We start from the raw sequence: 20,063 nt of genomic DNA, 5'->3' as shown, positions 1-20,063 counted from the left end.
CATTCCTTCTCTTGACTACTGCTGTTCCTTGTTTTTAGATCTTCTGTATATACGATTAAGGCAATTCAAACTATTCACGACTCCTGCAGCTCAGATCCTCACAGGGACATCACGCTTTGAACATATTACCCCTATTTTGAAGGCACTTCATTGGCTTTCCAGTAAAATACAGAATTACATATAAGGTCTTAGTAATGATTCCTAGAGCTATGAATCGTGAATCACTACTGTGCATTAATTCCTTGTTAAAAATTTACCACCCAACCAGAAGCCTAAGATCTGAAGGCAGATGCTTATTAGATGTACCAAGTTATAAATTAATTCATCTAGCTGAATCAAGGGAGAATTATTATAAATAGCTGGTCCCATTGATGTGGGAATAGCTTGCCAGAGGAATTAAGTAAACAATTTGCAAAAACCTTAAACCCCCAAAACTAAAGAGACACTGTTTGAACTGGCATTTTATTAAATATGTAAAAGTAGACAACAAATCAATAGTATAAAGTAGTAGCCCAGTCAAAGTTCAATATTTATTTTGTAATTTTGAGTGTTTGTGCTACAGTAAAAATTCATAAAATGCATTTTCTGTTTTTACAATTTCACGAATGCTCACATTGTAAGCCAACTTGAATGTGCAGCATATACATTTTGTAAACAAAACGTGTGTGTGTGTGTGGAGGGGGGGGAGGGGCAGTTTAATCATGCCTTTCTCTTCTTATCCTGCATTTCTCATTAGAAAAGACAGACCTGCAAACCCAAGCATTCTCTGAGATAGATTGCAGAGCTCTGGGATACAGAAGTAGCTGTTGCAGGTAGCTTGGAGCTAGTTAGCTTCTAAACTGTAGTTCTTCCAGTGCTGAGGGATCTAGAAGCTGCTTTTGACATTGCTATTTCACTCCCTGCTGGCATTAGATTTTTGTTTGCTTTTAGCAGATAAGAAGACATCAAAGGCAGCAGCTGCAGGAGCCCCACAAGTGCTATGTGCTACTGCCGTCCACGTGTATCGGTTGTAAGTATGCAGTACACTACTACCGTTATTGCAGTGGGTAGGTGGGTACTTTTTTTTTTTTTTTTAATATACTTTGGGGCAGATGCAATACAGTGCGCTCAGCCGAGCACACTGTATAACCTGCAGTCGGTTGCGGGATAAATAGGAGTTAATCCACCCCCTAATGCAATAGGGGGATTAGTGCCTATTTAACGCGTGTCCCATGCGGAGTGAATGAGAGAGCGCTTATCACATGCAAATGCATGTGAATGAGCCTATTACTCATTCACTCTGAATGCAAAAAGATAAATGTGTATCTCAGACAGGCAGGTTATGAAAACCAAGGCAGAGTTTACCAGCGTCGGTCTTCATAACCGGCAGCCACTGCGGGTCACGTTAGGAAGGAGGCGCTAAGGTCACGCAAGCGCCCCTAGTGCCTCCTTCCTAGCACGACCCCCTAATTTCCATATTGCATGGCGCCCCCCTTGCGGGTGCTATGCGTGCGTTTAAAAAAAGCGGGCGCTGAAAAGTCAGCGCCGGCTTTCAGCACACATAATTGCATCAGCCCCTGTATGTCTTCCTTTATGAGATTTTAAAAGGCTTTGACCTTAGGGGGAAAGTGTTCCAATCAGGTGACTCTCAATAACCAGGCCTGTGATTCTGTCTGCTGGAAACAGTTCCTCTAGTTTTCTCTCTGTTCTATCCCTTTTCAGGCAGAACGTCCTTGCACGTGGATGTTCATTACTCTCTGCCATATGCCTGAGATGGACTCGGCAGTCTTTAAGTTCAAAATCTACATTTCCTCATATTTACTGTACTTCAAGGGGGCAGAGTAATAGTCTCACTTTGTGAAAACTAAGGGAATTTAATTAAAATAGGTTATGGCATTTTGGAGTAGAGTTAGGATCAAGGCTTGTGAGTTCCAAACCTCAGCTGTGTTTATGGAGCTTTATGACTTTGGAGCAGGTTCACCTCATGCTCTAGTCACACGGCTGTAGTTGGACATAATACTCTTTGCAGCAGGGTAAATGTGATTGTATGGTGTGCTAGGGTTGGGAAAAACGACATAATTTAATAATTTGTCTTCACCAACATGAGCTAGCAATTAGGGGAGCCTTCATAATATGTCTCTGTCTTTCTTTTTTTTTTTCTTTTAAAGCATAAGTGGTCAATATGTGAAACAAGGCAAATTTGGAGTAGCTGTCTTGGCAAATCACGTCACCAAAGAGGTAAGATTGCACCACAGTTTTGTATGTTTCTGTACATTAGCTCAACACTGGCTGTAGTTTTATCTCTTGCCCCTTTATGTTGCTGTTTCTTTGTCATTTATCATTCAGTCCTTCCTGCATCTTTTTCTCTTTTTCTTTCTTTCTTCATTATGACCTGCGTGTAGAACTGAAGATCACATTTTCTGCTGGACAAAGCCATTAGCCGGTCTCATGGAGAAAAAATGTACCTGTTCTGTCTGTCATAGAACAGCACTTCCTAAGGGGAAAATATAGTTGAAGAGAGCCAAAGTAGGGGATAGAAGTAATAACCTTTTTATTAACCTAACTAGTGTTTTAAAGATGCACGTCCCTAGTCTTCAGCTTACAGAATACTGAATTTGGTTCTCCAGCAATGAAGAAAATGTCAGAAGTAGTCTCTCTGAAAAGTTTTGTTTTTTTTACTCTATGTTCTTTCTGTGAGGGGAGTGTGAGGATGACCGAGCAGGCTTCACACTCCTGGAGTCTAACTTTTAACTTTTTTTTCTGAAGTAAAATGTACTTTATTCACAAAGGAAACAGTATTGAGAACCACTGCCTACCTTTGCAGTATTCAACTCTTCTGCTGTCTTGGACAGGACAGATTAACAGGAGCTGTCTCTCCTGGAGACTCTCTGGGTCTCTCAAACTCAGCTGGGCTTACATTCTTATCCCTGCCGGCTGGTTCCGCCCTCTGACCTCTTCCCTGCCCCCCCACACTGTCCCACCTACAGAGCGCTCGCCCTGTGTGGGGTTTAAGGTAGACCAGGCTTCTAGCCTGGTCCTGCACATGTAAATGGGAAAACAGGGATCACTCTGTTACAGGGAGAAAGATGGTGACTACTACAATGGTGGCCCTTAGCCAAGAAATGGTGCTGAGGGTGCACATCAGAGGAACTGACAAGGGTCCCTGAGCCACCTGGACATGAGAGGAAGAATGGCAGAGATGACTAGGGGGAGGGAAAAACATGGAATGGGAGGAAGTGAAAGGGATAATAATCCTACACAACTATCTGACTGATTTTTTTTTTTGTGTGCTTAATTTTGTCCCAGCAATTGCTTCCTGCTCCTTTTGGGCTTCCAGCTCACTTAGAGCCAGGGCTGGGATTCAGCTCCATGAGCCTTCTTTCACAACTACCCAGGGATTTTTCCCGTTTTATACTCACTTCCTCTCACTGCAGCGACAGGTCCCATAGGGCTGTGCATCGGAAACATGTTGTTTTTCTTTTTCTTGGTGTGTATTTACAATTTTGTTTTGTTTAGTTAAATGCATAAAGTAACATAACAAATGCACATCCCTAGTTTTCAGCTGGAGGCATGTACTAGCCCTCCTTTCATGCAAAATCCTGCAATACCTGACTCCTTCCCCCTAATCTTCTGGGACTGTGAGTGCTGCCTCCATAGTAACCCCAGCCACAGTCTGGTGCGCTTTTATTTTTATTTATATAAACTAATTTTATATTTCCTGGGTTAATATTTTTCTGTTTTTTCTCTTAAGCAAAAACGTTTTAAAATTGGGTTGTACGGATTATGCAAAAATGAAACAATTTGTAAGCTGTAATTTTTCTAAGTTTTGACATTGGGCAATTATCAGGTCTTTACTGGTCTGTAATGTAGGAAAATCTCCTTTGAGATATAATAGCTTTCTTAATACGAATTTCTATTTTATATAGGACCTTTTTTCATCTGGAAGTAAACTCTGTGCTTCCTTTGCCCAACCTTTCAGAAGCACAAACCCATGTGTACCTTTTGGGGTTAATATTATTGTTTATCAGTGCAAGGATATCATAAGATAACTGTAAAAAAAATGAGGGAGAAGAAACTATTTCTCGTGTGAAGGGGGGATACAGCTCCAAAGTAATTACAATCATAGTAGGACATTCATCCTTACCATTTCTCGTGTGTGCGGGTAAATGTAGCACAACACCCTCGGTGAAACATAAAGGGGAGGAGAAGTAGGATAGCAACAACTTGAAAGAGAAGTGTTTTTTGCCTCTAGATATAGAACCATTGACTTTTATAGCTCTTGTCATAGCTTGCTTTCTTAGAGAGAGCCCAACAAAACATGAAACCCCAAGTGTTAATGGAGCCCTACTGATATTGACCTTTTCTCTCTTCTTCTTTTGAACTCCAGTACAGGATTCTCTTGTATGTCAGTCAGCAGCAGCCAGTCGCAGCTGCCAGGATCCATCCAGAGTTCACCTTTACGGTAAGGGCTACAACAGACTTTGCCTTTTTAGCTGAGCATCAAATGGGTAGAGCATTTAGCACAGTGACAAAACCATGCTGACCACTGAAAGTGCCGCACATAATCCCTGGGCACCACAAGGGGTTATTTTGCCATATCAAATGCCTATCCTTAGTATAAAATGTGTTGCTATAAGTTGGCTCCTTGATCATGTTCAACCTGTCTCCGTGATTGAACTGGTTAAACATATATTCTGAATCACAAAAATCTGTCTTGCCCTTCAGATATTTAATAGTGTGATTGATTTGTTCTTAATGTCATAGTAGATGACAGAAAAAGACCAACTGACCCATCCAGTCTGCCTAGTTATTCCTGTTCACACTCTTAATGATTATATCCCAGCTATCAACCTTAGTGTGACTGCATATAAGATGCCATTCTTCATTTAAGGCAGTTTGTATAGTCTTCCAGTGCTGTACTTTTTTTTTTTTTTTTAATAGTCATGGGTAGATGAGAGGGTATTACAGAGCCTTTGATACCCTTCAAGATGGAAATACTACAGGGATAAAGGGTGCAGTAAGCAGGATTCAGCTTGGAGGTCACTTGGTTAAGTTCTAGCAGCGAGGTCAAATCAAATTCGCTCCAGAAGGAATCAGGCTCTGTTTTAGAAGGAGAAGACCAGTTAGGTACTGAGGAAAAACAAGCAGTAAGTTTGTCTACTTTGTTCTTAAAATGATCCCAAGAAGTTGTTGCAAAGGAGAACACTAGTAGAGACAACTGAAGTACCCACGTGAGCTGGTTTGTTAGTCAAATGTTTGGCTATCTTAAAAAGTTCTTTAAGGCTGTAACCAGTATCATGAATTCGTCTAGAGTAGAAAGAAATCTTAGCCTGAATCGATGAACGATACAAGGTTAGTAAAGATCGGTAGAGACGCAGAGTCTTTAGTACGAATTTTCCTCCAAACACACTTGCTATGTCTAGTTGATGTTTGTCCCCCACCCTTAGATCTCTCAATGAAGGAAAGGACTTCATCTTGGGTTTGGGCAATAACAGAGCAACCTTATCTAGTGAATCAGCCATAATGGAAGTCCAATGAGCGACTCCCTTCTCAATATCAATGCCAGAGGAGTTTGTGATGGGTCTGTATCAGACACATTGCTGCAGTCTTGTCCTGCAATCCATCTCTGATTTTTGACTGCTAACTTAAATATTAAAAAATAAAAAAGGGCATCCTTTCCAGAAAGGGTGGACTTGGAGCTTAATGGGGGCTTTTGGATGGAAGACTCCCTGGAAGAGGGAGTTTGAAGACCATGAATTCCTTTGGTGCGGGGAGGGGGGGGGAGGAGGATGCTGGGCCTACATAGTTCATTCCTTTTTGTAAAGAGAAACCTTGTGGGCTGAATTTTCCTCACTTGAGGGCCTGCCTTTTTGGTATAGGTAACCCTCAAAAGCCAGTATGCTGTACAAGGTGGCTGACGTTGATGGCTGTGGAGTGGTCCTCTTCAGAAGGGGAGTTAAAAAAAAAAAAAAAAAAAAAAAAAAAAAAGTGTTTTCTGCTTGTGGTTCAGGACTAAGAGTTTTTCAGACTTTGAAAGTTAACATTTCACTTGTTTGTTATGTAGACATCTATTCCAGTATAAGCTGGTGCAATCTTAAAGGGTGTTCAGAATGTGAAGATTGAATCGATATTAATGCAAGCCTACAAGGAATCAAGTGCAGTGCGGCAGGTAACATTCCTATAGCAAGGTCTGAACTGTTTTGCACAGCTTTCTCTGGAAGACAGTTCCGAGTATACAGTCTGTGCTTAAATAGGCCTTTGGAGGCTGTTAGCATGGAACTGCAGATTGCAGCTTGCAACCGTGTAGCAGCAAGGTCTGGCTTGCCTCTTGCACAGCATGTACAAGAGGAAGCAGTAGAGTTGGACACAGCGCGTCTTGTTTAGATTTTGGATGGCCTTCTGCAAAGGGTGTAGCTTCCACATGGCTGCTAGAAGACTCCTTTGGTTGCAGAGCTGGTCAGCAGATTCCATCTCTAAGATTAACTTGACAAAACTTCCATTTAAAATTAATTTAAGATGTTTTCAAATTTTTTTTCTTTACATCGCTTTGATTTACATTTGTAACATATTGCTATTAACAAAGTCAAAAAATAATGATTTTTGTTTGGAGAGGAGCTTGAGAAAATGGCGAAGGCCAGGGGGACTGCAAGATACCAAGGCATCTGGAGGGCAAGGCAAAGGCTCAGTCTCGTAATTTCCTATCCCGCAGTAGGTTTTGGGAGTCCAGGAGGTTTAGGCAAGGCTGAAATGCTGACACTCTAATGTCTAGGTCTTTACCTGATACCAGCCCTTTTATCCTAAAGGTGATGATGAAGGATCCTCAAAGACAGGATCCTCTCAAGCAGCATAATTAGTTCTTGGGGCTTCATCTCTGATCCCAGAGATAGGTGGCCATATATCCCTATTTTATTGGATTATGGACCCAAATTACAGCAAATTAATGGGGTCCTGGAGATCATATGAGATGGTTACCTTCTGGAATTCTCCCATCCCATTTCAACCACTTTCATAGTTTTCATCCCTGTCATTTGCCAGGAAGAGAGAAGCTGTAAAAATGATACTAGGAAGGCTTCTCAAGTTGAAGGCTGTGGTTTCAGTCCTGAGGGACTAGTAAGATCTGGTTTGTTAATCATTTCAGAATGGAAACATTATAATCGGTTGTTATGACAGTGAGAGAGGAGAAATGTCTAACTTCCTTGGATCTCAGAGGCTTAACTTCATATTCCAATAAGGAAGGGCTATTAGTGCTTTCTTTGATTCTGGTCAACATTTTCAGTTTCAAGCCTTGCCCTTTGAGTTAGTATTAGTCCCAAGGACCTTTTTGGAAGTGATGGTGGTAGATGCCGTAGTCTTGCACAAGGAAGGGGGCTTATTCATTCTTATTTGGACTGGTCATGGGCCAAGTCACTTTACGAAAGTATGCTGTTCACCCAGAAAGTGGTTTACTTTTTGCTGGAATTGGGTTGGATAGTCATTTTCCCCAAAGGCTTCCAAACTCTCTTTTATCTGGAAACACGGTTCGATACAAAGAGAAGTCATGTTTGGCTAATGGAGCAAAGAATCCAAAAGTTGCATCAACAAATCTTGGCATTTATTATCGGCCAGGAATCAGACGGTATGACCTTATCTTTAGCTTCTTGGCTCAATAGCAGTGGTGGTAGATCTGGTATCGTGGGTGAGGGCATGCATGCATCTTCTTCAAAGCTTTGCTCTCCAGATGGAATCCTCAGTCTCAAAATCATTCCATAGACTACCAGTACCAGAATCCATCAAGATAAGCTTGCAATGATGTTGGATTGCAGAACCCTAGAGCAGGGAGTGGATCTATTGACCCCAGCCTGGGTACAGTGAAGACAAATTCAAATCTAACAGGCCGGGTTGCACACTGTCTGGGACTTTTGATTCAAGGACATTTAGAATCCCGAGGAGGCAAATTGGTCTATCAGTCAGTTGTAGGCCAGAGCATTTTGATTGGCTCTTTGGGATTTGTGCTTCAGCTAATAAGTCAGGCAGGCAAGATAATGTTCGACAATACCATGATAGTGGCATACATGAATCATCAAGGAGGAATAAAGCCCTTAGATGTCGTTGGAGGTAGATTTACTTCTCACTTGGGCGGAGACGTATATGAAGGCATTAGCATCACACAGAGCAGGTATGTACAATGTTCAAACGGAATATGACTTTGTTTGCTACTGTTCAGAAGTTAACCTCTGGCCAAGCTATGGTTGTAAGTGATTACCCTTCTTGTGAAGAGTTAGCTGATTATTTGGTGGACAAGGTTGCTAAAATGTGAGCTAATGTCCATGTAGGTTATATGAGTGGTGAAGTTGTTTCTATAGGATTGAATGTTGAAGAAAAATGATCTGATTTTAGAACAGTTTGTCTGAAAAAAATAACTAGTATAACTAATCATGTAAAATCAACTTTGTCTTATTTGGATCCTTGTCCTTTTTATGTAATCAGAACTTTAAGGCAGGATTCTTATGAACTAATTAGAGCAATAGTTAACGCTTCATTAATGGAGGAAATTTTACTACCCCAATTAAAAGTGGCAACCATTAGACCAATTAAAAAATATATTAAGCCAACTTCTAAAGATTTGTCTAATTTTAGACCAGTTTCCGTTCTTCCTACATTGGCCTTACCTGCTACACAGAATTTTAGGTTGCAGAAAACACGAAGGGCACTATCTTACATAGGGCCTAAATTATGGAATACACTTCCATTAAGGCTTATAGAAGAAAAAGCTATTACATTTTTTTAGGAAAGATTTAAAGACCTGGTTGCTTAGGAAAGCATATATGTAATTTTTAAGATGCTGATGGTTTTATGTTTTTAATGTTTTTGTATGATGCTTTATGAACATGGAAGTAGCAGAATAGAAGTTCATGTAAATAAATTAAATCTCAGTGGCAATATCTTGACCAGAGAAATGATCTTTCTCAAGCAGCCTTTGATAGGATTGTGGCTAGATGGGGTATACCGGTGATGGATCTTATGGCGACCATAAAAAATGCGAAACTGCAGAACTTTTTCAGCCAGAAGAGAGCACCTTTTGTCCTGAATCAGTTTGGTCTGGGCCTGGCTAACAGGAGCAGCCTTATACATGCTTCCTCCATGGCCCCTGATAGGGGGAGAGCTTATGAAAATCTCAGATCATCCAGGTCTGGTAATTTTTGTATCTCCAGACTGGCCACGGCATCCTTGATTATGCATATCCTCATGTATTTAATGCCTCATAAAAACATGCCATACTGGGTCAGACCAAGGGTCCATCAAGCCCAGCATCCTGTTTCCAGTAGTACCAATCCAGGCCATAAGAACCTGGCAAGTACCCAAAAACTAAGCCTATCCCATGCTACTGTTGCTAGTAATAGCATTGGCTATTTTCTAAGTCAACTTAATTAGTAGTAGGTAATGGACTTCTCCTCCAAGAACTTATCCAATCCTTTTTTAAATCCAGCTGCATAAACCAGAATTCCTGGCAACAAATTCCAGAGTTTAATTGTGCCTTGAATGAAAAAGAACTTTCTCCGATTTTAGTTTTAAATGTGCCCCCTAGTCCTATTATCTGAAAGAGTAAATAACAGATTCACATTTACCTGTTCTAGACCTCTCATGATTTTAAACACCTCTATCATATCCCGCCCCCCCCCCCCCCCCCCCCCTCAGCCGTCTCTTCTCCAAACTGAACAGTCCTAACTTCTTTAGTCTTTCCTCATAGGGGAGCTGTTCCATCCCCTTATCATTTTGGTCGCCCTTCTCTGTACCTTCTCTATCGCAACAATATCTTTTTTGAGATGCGGTGACCAGAATTGTACACAGTATTTAAGGTGCGGTCTCACCATGGAGCGATACAGAGTCATTATGACATTTTCCGTTTTATTCACCATTCCCTTTCTAATAATTCCCAACATTCTGTTTGCTTTTTTGACTGCCGCAGCACACTGAACCGACGATTTCAATGTGTTATCCACTATGATGCCTAGATCTCTTTCTTGGGTGTGTTAAAAGAGGGGCTTCCCCTGTTTCTAATTACAGAATGAATACCAGCTTCAGACGATAATAAAGAAAGAGGTTTATTAATAAAAGTAATTAATAGAGGAATGCGGAAAGTTTCCTCTATGGAGCAGAATATACAGAAAGAAAATAGTACAAGCAAAGGTGTACAAAGTCTGTTCAAAATCTGCTCAGAGTTCTTAACGTGTGCATCAGCTTATAAAGGGTCTGGGGTCTGCTATTATCAGTCATCTGCATAATCCACACCCTTTACCTTTAATAGCCAATCAATATATGTTTTAACATGTGTACTTTAGCTTGCTCTTACTTATAGGCCACAGGCCTCTTCTTATCAGTTAGAATAACAAACTTAGTTCCATCCTTCCAGGAATGATGTCATCCGTGCTGGATAATTCTCTGGCAAGTTCAATGATCATAGTGCTTCACAGTGCTATAACTACATATGTGCAGGATATATGCAGTGCACTATTCTACAGGTGGTAGCTCCTAATATGGAACCCAACATTGTGTAATTATAGCATGGGTTATTTTTCCCTATATGCATCACCTTGCACTTATCCACATTAAATTTCATCTGCCATTTGGATGCCTAATTTTCCAGTCTCACAAGGTCTTCCTGCAATTTATCCCAATCCGCTTGTGATTTAACCACTCTGAATAATTTTGTATCATCTGCAAATTTGATTACCTCACTCATCATATTCCTTTACAGATCATTTATAAATATACTAGCCGTTAAGCCTGTAACAGTGGGCTACATTATTTTTTTTTTCAGTCCATTTTCGAACACAGCACCCTTCTATGCTTTTTCTCCCTCCCCTCAGTCTTACTCACCCTCTCTCCCACTGCCTCACTAGTCACTCCCCACCCTCACTCTCATCCCCTCCAATCCCCTCTCAGCTCATCCACAACCCCTTCCCTCTCCCTCAGCCCTCAGCCCTCAGCCCTCCCCCACTCCCTTTTTCTCTGCTCCACAACTTCTTACCCTTCCACTTACTCACATCCCTCTGTCTCTCATTCTCCCCCTCCCACCTCCTCACTCTCACCTCCTACCTCCCTCCCCTCACTCTTCCTCCCTTCCTCACCACCGGGTTCACTGCTCCTCGCCGCCGACGCTCTGACAGACGTGCTCGCCCACACATGCGCAGTAGAGCTGCTCTCTACTGCGCATTTGCGGCACGTCCGTCAAGCCTCATTTATCTAGTAGATTGAAAAGCACCGGTCCCAGTACAGATCCCTGAGGCACTCCACTACCCACCCCCCTCCACTGAGAAAATTGTCCATTTAATCCTACTCTCTGTTTCCTGTCTTTTAACCAGTTTGTAATCCATGAAAGGACATCGCCCCTATCCCATATCTTTTTTTACTTTTCCTAGAAGCCTCTCATGAGGAACTTTGTCAAATGCCTTCTGAAAATCAAAAGACTACATCTATCGGTTCACCTTTATCTACATGTTAACTCCTTCAAAAATGTGACTCAGATTAATTTGTAAACCCGCCTGTGCCAAGGCCCTACGGTTTTTCTAATGGCAATCCAAAATTAGAGGTTTTTTGGGCTATCTGTAGAATAAAATGCATACTTTATTTATCGAGTTTTATATACTGTCCGGTTTCGCCATCACAATGGTTTACAAAGTTTTGATTAACAGAGTTTCCAAAAGAAATGTATGTGCTGCTAAAAATGTTTAACACTTAAGAGATGGTAATCAATGTCATATTGCAAGACACACACTGTTATGAGAATTTACTATACATAAGCATCTGATCTCTTGAAGCCAAAGAGTTTACCCTGGTGGCGATTATTTTTCTAATAATTTATCCCTAAAACATTCGAAAAACAAAGGACAACCCAACAAACAGAGAACTTGAGCTTCCCCTTGCAGATGCTCAAGTGTCCCAAGGGAGGCTAACCTTACAGCATGAGATCCCACATCAAAAAAATTACCCAACGTATTTAAATATAATTCATATTCACCAACTTTATGAACCTATTCTCCTTGGCATTTCCAATTTCATTGGCTATTATTGCATGCACTCTACATTATAAAACCAACACAGCCAAAACCAAACCTGCCCTCAGTAATGATCCCTCACTCAGCCTTTGTCCCTCAGTGAACCATGCTTGCAGCAAGCCAAGACTCAGTCACATTCGACTACAGTCTTAATATTTAAAGTATTGCTCCTACTTGATTCAACTTTCATAGCAAGAACTTGAATTATCTTTTCAAATAACCTGACATTTTCTTTACATGTAATCTGGCATTAATATTTTCTTCCTCAGGTTCAACCCAATAACTACAGCAACTTTTATGATGATCAGAGGGAGAACTGGTCACTTATGTTTGAGTCGGAGAAAGCAGCCTGTGATTTTAATAAGCAGGTAAAGACCTCTAATTGTGCTTCATAGCAGGGCTGGACCACAAGTTTATTTGGGTTCCAGGATCTTCACAGAGTATATTTATCCAATATAGTTGCATGTAGTTGGTTTGAGAGCTCTGTTAATGTGAATATTTTGGTTATCTAGACACCTGAGGACCGCATTTGAATAGCCATATGCTACATGATGCCTTTTTTTAAGTAAGTTTTTTTGTTTGTTTTTTTTTAAGTGGTAAACGATGGTAGTTTAGTTCTAGGACTCCTTGTTATAGTAACAAAGGCAGCCTGATTCTTGGAGTGTACTCCAGAGGAGCATCTGCATTCTAAAAAAAAAAAAAAAAATACCCAAAGCCACTATGTTTTCCCACACTGAATTTACCAAACTTTCTTTTTCTCAGAGGACAAGCAGGATGTCGGTCTTCACACATGGGTGATGTGATATCTGATGGAGCCTGGCATGGAAAACTTATGTCAAAGTTTCTAGAACTTTGAGTCTGAGAATGCCCATGGCATACAATGTACTATGTAGCCACAAGGGGAACCTTCAGTGTTTTTTTTCCACGGAGCCTAGTGGTAACTGTTCAAGCCTCTCAGAAACTTTCAGAATTGTTGCTTTTTCATTCTTTTTTTTTTTTCATCTCTTCACCTATTTCTCACCATCCTGTGATCTCCCTGTAGTATTTCCTAGGTAGGGTTTTCGACATTTCAGTAAATTTCATTTAGCTGTCATTCCCTCTGGGTGGCGGTGCCATTAGTGCCCACTGGACATCGACCAACCACTCTGACATGACTTCAGGGTTCCAGTGATGCCCTCCAATGCAAGAGGACTATGTCTATCATGGATCCCCATGATAGGTGTGTCCTCTGCTTGGGGGCATCACATGACATTTGGAGTTGCCGCAAGTGTGCTGCGATGACCACTAAAGGATGCTGGTCCCACTTGGATTTGATGGAACACCTATTTGGGCACCGGAAGACTGATTCATTGGCATCGACATCAATGGACCATAGAGTTGCACTAGTGGAAGAGGAGCCATCGGCATCGAGGGGATCACTAGTTCCTTTGAAACCAGTGGCTAGTAGGGAACCCAAAGACAGGCTATCGTCTAGCTTCTCCCAAATGTGGTTCTGCCTTTTCGGCCCTAGTTCCAAAGAGGACGTGGCTGCTACTCCTGTCTCACAGTGGGTATTAGCATCAGCAGTCTTTTGAGGATGAATTGGAGAGATGGATCCAGCAGGCTGTACAAAAAGGCACTGCAAGGCCTCAGTACAGGAACATCAATGGCATTGAGGATGGCAGCTTCGTTCTTAAGCTGCTGCTCAACTCCCTGCAGGTACTTGCTGGCACTGTATTGAGACCAGTTTCAATGCCTGATCTGTTGCTGACGTCTGGAGGGACATTGGAGTCTGCGCTAGCCAGCACCTGTTTAGTCTGGCTCCTCATGAGAGAAAACTTCCCCGAGGGGATGGGGATTATCATGGTCCCAAGCCCACTAGCCAGCTGCACCAGTCAGCAACCTGCTGGCTAAGGATAGTGCACCAAGGGATCCTTTCTCTGCGTATTGCAGCGAAGAGAAATTCCAGTGCCCTTGAGTGTACAGCCATGACTCTTGGGTTGTTGATAGGTTTCCCCTCTGATCCCTTGCCTCCCCCAGACACAGGGAAGCCCCCGTCTGAGGACATCTGCTTTGCTGGTTTTGCCAGCCAGATGGCTGAAACCATCCCGTTTATTTTGCTGATGGAGGAGGAATTCAGCAATAAGATGCTGGACATTCTCCAGTACGTGGAGCCTCCTAAGGAGATCGTGGCAGTCCCAGTGCACAAAATCCTCCTGGAAGTGCTGTTGAGAATGTGAGAGAACACCTTCTCAGTATCTCCCGTAAATAAGAAGGCGGATGCAATATCTTGTCCAAAAGCTCCTGGATTTGACAGGTGTTGGCTACCGTACTAGTCTATGGTAGTCAAATCCTCCCTCTCTCAAAAAGGCCAAGTGTTCTAGGACCAGCTCTGTGGTGCCTCCAGGGAGAAATCCCAGAACCATGAATATCTTAGGAGGAAATTGTTTCAGGGTGCCATACACATTGCCCTCATAGTGGCCTACCAACTCTTCATGAGCCAGTATATGTAGGCCATCCTGAAGATAGGTGCAAGAGATGACCGAACAGCTTCCTCAGAAGCAACAAGACACCCTCCAATCACTGGTGTCAAAGAGGCTGGAATATGGAAAACATAGGGTTCATTTGACCGACAATGTTTTCAAAGTAACATCAAGAGTTGCTGCTGTTGTGATAGGTGCATGCAGACTTGCCTGACTGCATGCTTCTGTACTCTGCCCAGAGGTACAGGGAAGACTCCCTGATATGCTGTGTACTGGAGAGAATCTCTTCAGAGATCGAGTTAAGGATGCGGTGGCACAGATCAAAAATCATTACGCAATGCTTCATCCGCTCTCCACGGCCACTCCAGACCTGCCCTCCTCTAGGAATTATCTGAGGTTGAGGCAGAGGAAGCACTTCAGTCACCTGAGGTACTATCCTCCACTCCCTCAGTCCTGTGCACAGCAGGCTGCTTGCAACCATTCCAGGCAATAGAGGTGCCTAAGCCTCAGATGGTGTCCCAACCAACACCTGGGATGGGGTTTTGACTTGGACCACAGAGACTATAGCCAGGATCCCTGTATCCATACCAGAGGACCTGCTGGACAGGAGCAGCTGTGATTCTATGTGAACTAGTGGTCCAGTATAACTTTGGATGAGTGAGGCTTTGGCATTGTTCAGAAAGAGTGCTCCTCCCTCTTAATGACTAGAGAGTCCAAGCCAGTTCCAATAGGGCAGAGGGAGGAGGGATTCTATGCCACATGTTCTGATTAAAAAAAAAAAAAATGGGTCTCTATGCCATCCTAGACTTAAGGGCCTTCAACAAGTTCATTAAAAAGGAAAAGCTCAAGATGATTTCGCTGGGCACCTTAATTCTTTCTTCAAGAAGGGGATTGGCTATGTTCTCTTACTGTCAAGGATCCCTACACTCACATCGAGATATTCCCCAGTCACAGGAAATATCTCAGATTTGTGGTGGGAAACTGTAACTTCCAGTACCTTATTCTGCCATTTGGACTTATGTCCACCCCTCATGTCTTCACAAAGCGCCTAGCCATGATGGCGATGCACCTGAGAAAACTGGAGGTGCACATGTTTTCCTGTCTGGTCAATTGGCTGATCAAGAGTACATCTTGGGCAGGAGCCAAGGAGTCTATACGCATGACTGTTCAGGTGTTGGAGTTACTAGTTTGTCATCAACCATCCCAAGTCTCTCACCTCAACCTATCACCTCAATTGGAGTTTATAGGAGCTGTGCTAGACATGACTTGGACAAAGACTTTCCTCCTGCAGCAACAGGCCAACACCTTGATGGCCATTACGACAGAGGTCCAGGTGAGTCAGCAGATATTTAGCTTGGAACCTCTTGAGCCTGTTGGACCATATGACTGCAACCTTACACTCTTGGCACGTTTTTACTTGAGTAGAGCCCAGTGAACGTTAAGGTCCCAGTGGCTGCAGGCCACTCGGATCCTGCAGGATTGCATTCATATCACACAACTTCATAATAATGAAGGGAGGGACACTGTCCTGGTGGTGGGACAATTCCAATCTGGTACAGGGAATCCCTTTCCAGATTTCTCAAATTCAAATTGTTCTTGCCACAGATGCATCCATCCTGGGTGGAGGGGCTCATGCAGATGGGCTCTACCCCCAGGATTCTTGGTCCACCTAGGAACCTCCTGGTCAGATAAATGTCCTGGAGCTACAGACGATTCGGCTTTCAGAAATCGGCTGTCCAACAAAGTTGTCCTTGTCCAGATGACAATCCAAGTGGCGATGTATCACATCAAGCAGGAAGGTATGGGGTCAAACCTTACATGTCAAAAGGCTTCCAGATGTGGAGCTGAGCAATCTCTCAATGGATACTGCTCAGATTAATCTGGCCAGCATGGAGAATGTGTTGGCAGATGCACTGGATCGATCCTTGAGGCCCCACCAATAGTTCCTGAATTAGGGAGTGGAAGATCATATCTCACAGTATAGTCTTGGGACTGGGGATTCCACTTGGAAAGCAAGCCCATTGAAAAGGATGCATATGCACTCACTCAAGGTACTAAATCTGGATGAGAGAGACCACCTTGCCATGCTTAGCGAGGCTCAGTCAAAGTTCTAGACATTTTGACATGTTTGCCATGCCGGGCTCCATCGGATGATGTCATCCATTTGTGAGGATTGACATCATGCTGTCCTCTGAGAACACCTGTTACAGATATGCAACTCTGCTTTATTTCTTAGTTTTCTTGGACAAAATTGCTGGTAAAAATATTAAAGGCTGCTAGTAGAAATCATCTGGTAACAAGTTAAGGAAATGACAGATATTTCTATTAAAATGGAGGGGAAGTCTAAGTTTTTGACAGCACCATATGTGCTTAATGACAAATTTTTCTTATATGGAAATAAAACAGAAGATCTTAGCGAACTTATCAAAATCCAAGTTTGGTTCTACTTTTTATTACAACTCTAAAGGGTACAGGGACAGAGTGAACTACATCCTCAAAATATATTTGTAAGCTTTCTAGAGAATATTATAAAAATGTATGCCTGATAAATAGGTGCAAGTTTTTTTCGAACATCTCCTTACATGGAACCTCATCCTCACAATTAGAATATTTGAATACCCCTATGCATCACCAAGAAAATGGATTGGCTATATTGGAGCTCCAACAACTATCACTAGGTCTTGATAGCCTGAATTCTCAGTTTTATAAATCACTAAACGAGCAAGAGGTTCAGAGTTTTCAGACTTCATTTGAAGAGATGATTGACAATGGATATATACCAACATCTTTTAAAAAGTGCTAATATAATCATTCTCCCTAAACTGGGGGAAGACCCCAAATAGGCCAGTTTCATTATTTAACTTAGACATCAAATTATATGCCAAAGTGTTAGCTGATTTGGCTAAAATATATATTGCCAATTTCGATATCTGTTGGGAAAGTAGGCTTTGTGCAGGGAAGAAGATTGAAGGTTATTGTTCACAGGTTATTGGCCTTGCTGGAATTCTGTATTTATTGGAAAATTAAAGACCCTATATTGATAGGTTTCGATGCAGAAAAAGTCTTTTGATAGGGTTTCTTAGTCCAATCTAAAAATTAAATATGGCTTTGTAGGCCGTATTATGATTATATTCAAGTGCTCTATTTCAATCCTGAGGCAAGAATGTGGGCTAACAGAATGATATCTGAACCCTTCATATTATCTAGGGGAGCACAGCAAGGTTGTCCTCTCACTTTTATTATTTATTCTAACATTAGAACCATTAACGCTCAAGTTTGAAAAAGTGGCAAGTGCAGCAGAAGTAGATCCTATATCTAAAATTCTAAAAACTTTATTTTCCTCTTCATACAGGCAGACAAGTCCAGATGAACAGGTTATGCATGCCAAGTAGTAGATGGAGGGTAGAGATCAATAGGCTCGCTGATGTTGCTCCTTTATATGCATCTGTTCTGACACCAGCCTGCCAGTATCCTTTAGTTCAGGGGTGGGCAAGTCCGGTCCTCGAGGGCCGCAAACCAGTTGGGTTTTCAGGATACCCCTAATGAATATGCATGAAATAGATTTGCATACAACTGAGGCAGTGTGTATGCAGGTCTCTCTCATGCATATTCATTAAGGATATCCTGAAAACCTGACTGGTTTGCAGCCCTCGAGGACCGGAATTGCCCACCCCTGCTTTAGTGTATCAGTACAAGGCCTCTTCATTTTCCACAGAGACAAGGTTTTAAAGTTCACCTGGGCAAAGTTCCTTCTCTTGCTGTGACAGTGCCTTTTTGGGGCCTGTCAGAATTTGGCCTGTACATGGCTATTATAATTCATAATTGATGCATCTGTGGTAAACATGAGAGATCTCCCTACAGTTTATCTGTTTAGAATTTAAATCTATTCCGTATAAACCTCTGTTGTATTTGCATTTATTGATTTTTTTTTTTTTTTTTAAACCCTAAGAGTTGAATAAGCAATTTGCTCATATGCAACCATAAATACATAGTCTTATGGATTAATGAAAATGCTTGGGGGGAGGAATATTATTGTAGGATGTTCACCTACCGAATTGTTAAATTTTCTATATGAAAATCAATAAAAAAGAATTGTAAAAAAATAAAAAAAATATGGAGTTGATGGCTGGCCTTGTGCTTCAGGACACAATGTTGTGCACTATGTTGTGGCGAGTCTAGGTTCAGATCTTGTGGTAGAGCTTGGGTTTGCTGCAAAATTGAGTCACTCAGGCCCAGTATAGAACGAAGACAGCCTTGTTACAATGATGGCCCCTGAAGACCAGCCCTGAGGGGCTCTCAAGGTAAGGTCGGGGTAGAGGAGACAGCTGAGAGTACCAGTGTTTTAAAAAAAAAACAAAAAAAAACCTTTTTTTTTTTTTTAAATATCTCTTTAAAATCTGCTTGTTTCAAGCTGGCCCAGTGACAGATTTGAGTTTGATTCTTGGATCCAGTGTTTGCTTTGTGGGCTGTCTGGGGATGCTGTAGCAGCCATTGCTCAATGGTGACATCCATTGTCCAGACTGAGGATCCATATTAGCTGGGTTTCTGAGGGAGCTGCAGTTTGTGGCCTCTGGCCAAAGGCTGTCCTTGTAATGTCTAGATGTTCTGTCTGCCTGATTTTGTTTAAAAGTAGTAGTGGCGTGGGGCTACTAACTGGAGAATGGCTGAGGTAACTGTGAGTGGAAGAAAATCTGCATGGATTCTGACTAGTCAAAAATGTAAGATTTTTTTTTAAATTTTTTTATTTATTTTTACAGCTGAATTGAGATTATGTTGAAAGGCATCTCTGCAGAAACCTTTTTACTCCATTATTGATGGGAATTCCTTTCACTGCCTAGTATAATTTTTCTCTGCAGATCTGCATTGCCAAGTGTAACAGCAAGTCCTCCCTTGACTCTGTACTCTATCAGGACCTCGTATTGGGAGAAGGGCAGGCGGTGGAAGTAGGAGACTTGATGGAGGTGTCCTACACAGGCTGGTTATTTCAAAACAATGGACTTGGACAGGTGAGGAAGAACATTTCCTACGTTAACCAAATTCGTCAGAAATGGAGTATTAGCATATCAAGCTGTGAGTGATACAGTACTCTTTCTAGGTAGATTGATAATCTAAGAATTTTTGTTATTTGATTCAAATTATTTTGCGTCAAAATTCAGTGCAGCTGATGAAAAATAGTTCCATTTTGTCTGACTTCATGGCCTGGAAGTAAATGATTCTCATAAGTAAAATCTTAGCATGAGATTTATGTGTTTACTCCTTTTAGCATGTTGGTCAGGTGTATACTCTAAAAACTCAGCCTCATCACAAATCTCAGGAATATCCTTTTGCTGTCTCACATAAGTGTTTCCTGTTTGTGTGCGAGCAGGAGGTAATGAGGGAGCTAAAGCAGTTGACAGAGTCCAGAGAAGATAAAAAGAAAAATATTTAATACATTTATTATAAAGCAATTTACAATCATTTTACAATATCAACAAACACAACCAACAAAAACATAAAGCATATAATGAAATCTGAATATAATATTAATCCCAAAAATCACACATTAGCTAGAATTGTTACATGTGAAAACCGTGGCAAACCTTTTCCT

The 20,063-nt window shown here is 41.7% G+C and overlaps 1 protein-coding gene across 4 annotated transcripts in view; it reads left to right on the top strand.

Annotated features, from left to right (window-relative positions):
• FKBP15 (FKBP prolyl isomerase 15) overlaps positions 1-20,063 on the top strand; it is a 191,840-nt gene that overhangs the window by 16,059 nt on the left and 155,718 nt on the right. For 3 of the 4 annotated variants that reach the window (XM_029612643.1, XM_029612644.1, XM_029612641.1), the window contains 5 exons: positions 934-1,009; positions 2,148-2,217; positions 4,367-4,441; positions 12,284-12,382; positions 19,333-19,482. In XM_029612643.1, coding sequence (XP_029468503.1) covers positions 934-1,009; positions 2,148-2,217; positions 4,367-4,441; positions 12,284-12,382; positions 19,333-19,482 — 470 coding nt within the window. Of the gene's footprint in view, positions 1-930; positions 1,010-2,147; positions 2,218-4,366; positions 4,442-12,283; positions 12,383-19,332; positions 19,483-20,063 lie in introns of all 4 variants that reach the window. The other variant, XM_029612642.1, reaches the window with a different exon arrangement.

This window comes from Rhinatrema bivittatum, chromosome 8, assembly GCF_901001135.1.
Source record: "Rhinatrema bivittatum chromosome 8, aRhiBiv1.1, whole genome shotgun sequence".
In the NCBI taxonomy this organism is placed as follows: domain Eukaryota; kingdom Metazoa; phylum Chordata; class Amphibia; order Gymnophiona; family Rhinatrematidae; genus Rhinatrema; species Rhinatrema bivittatum.
This window is presented reverse-complemented; position numbering and strand designations above follow the sequence as displayed.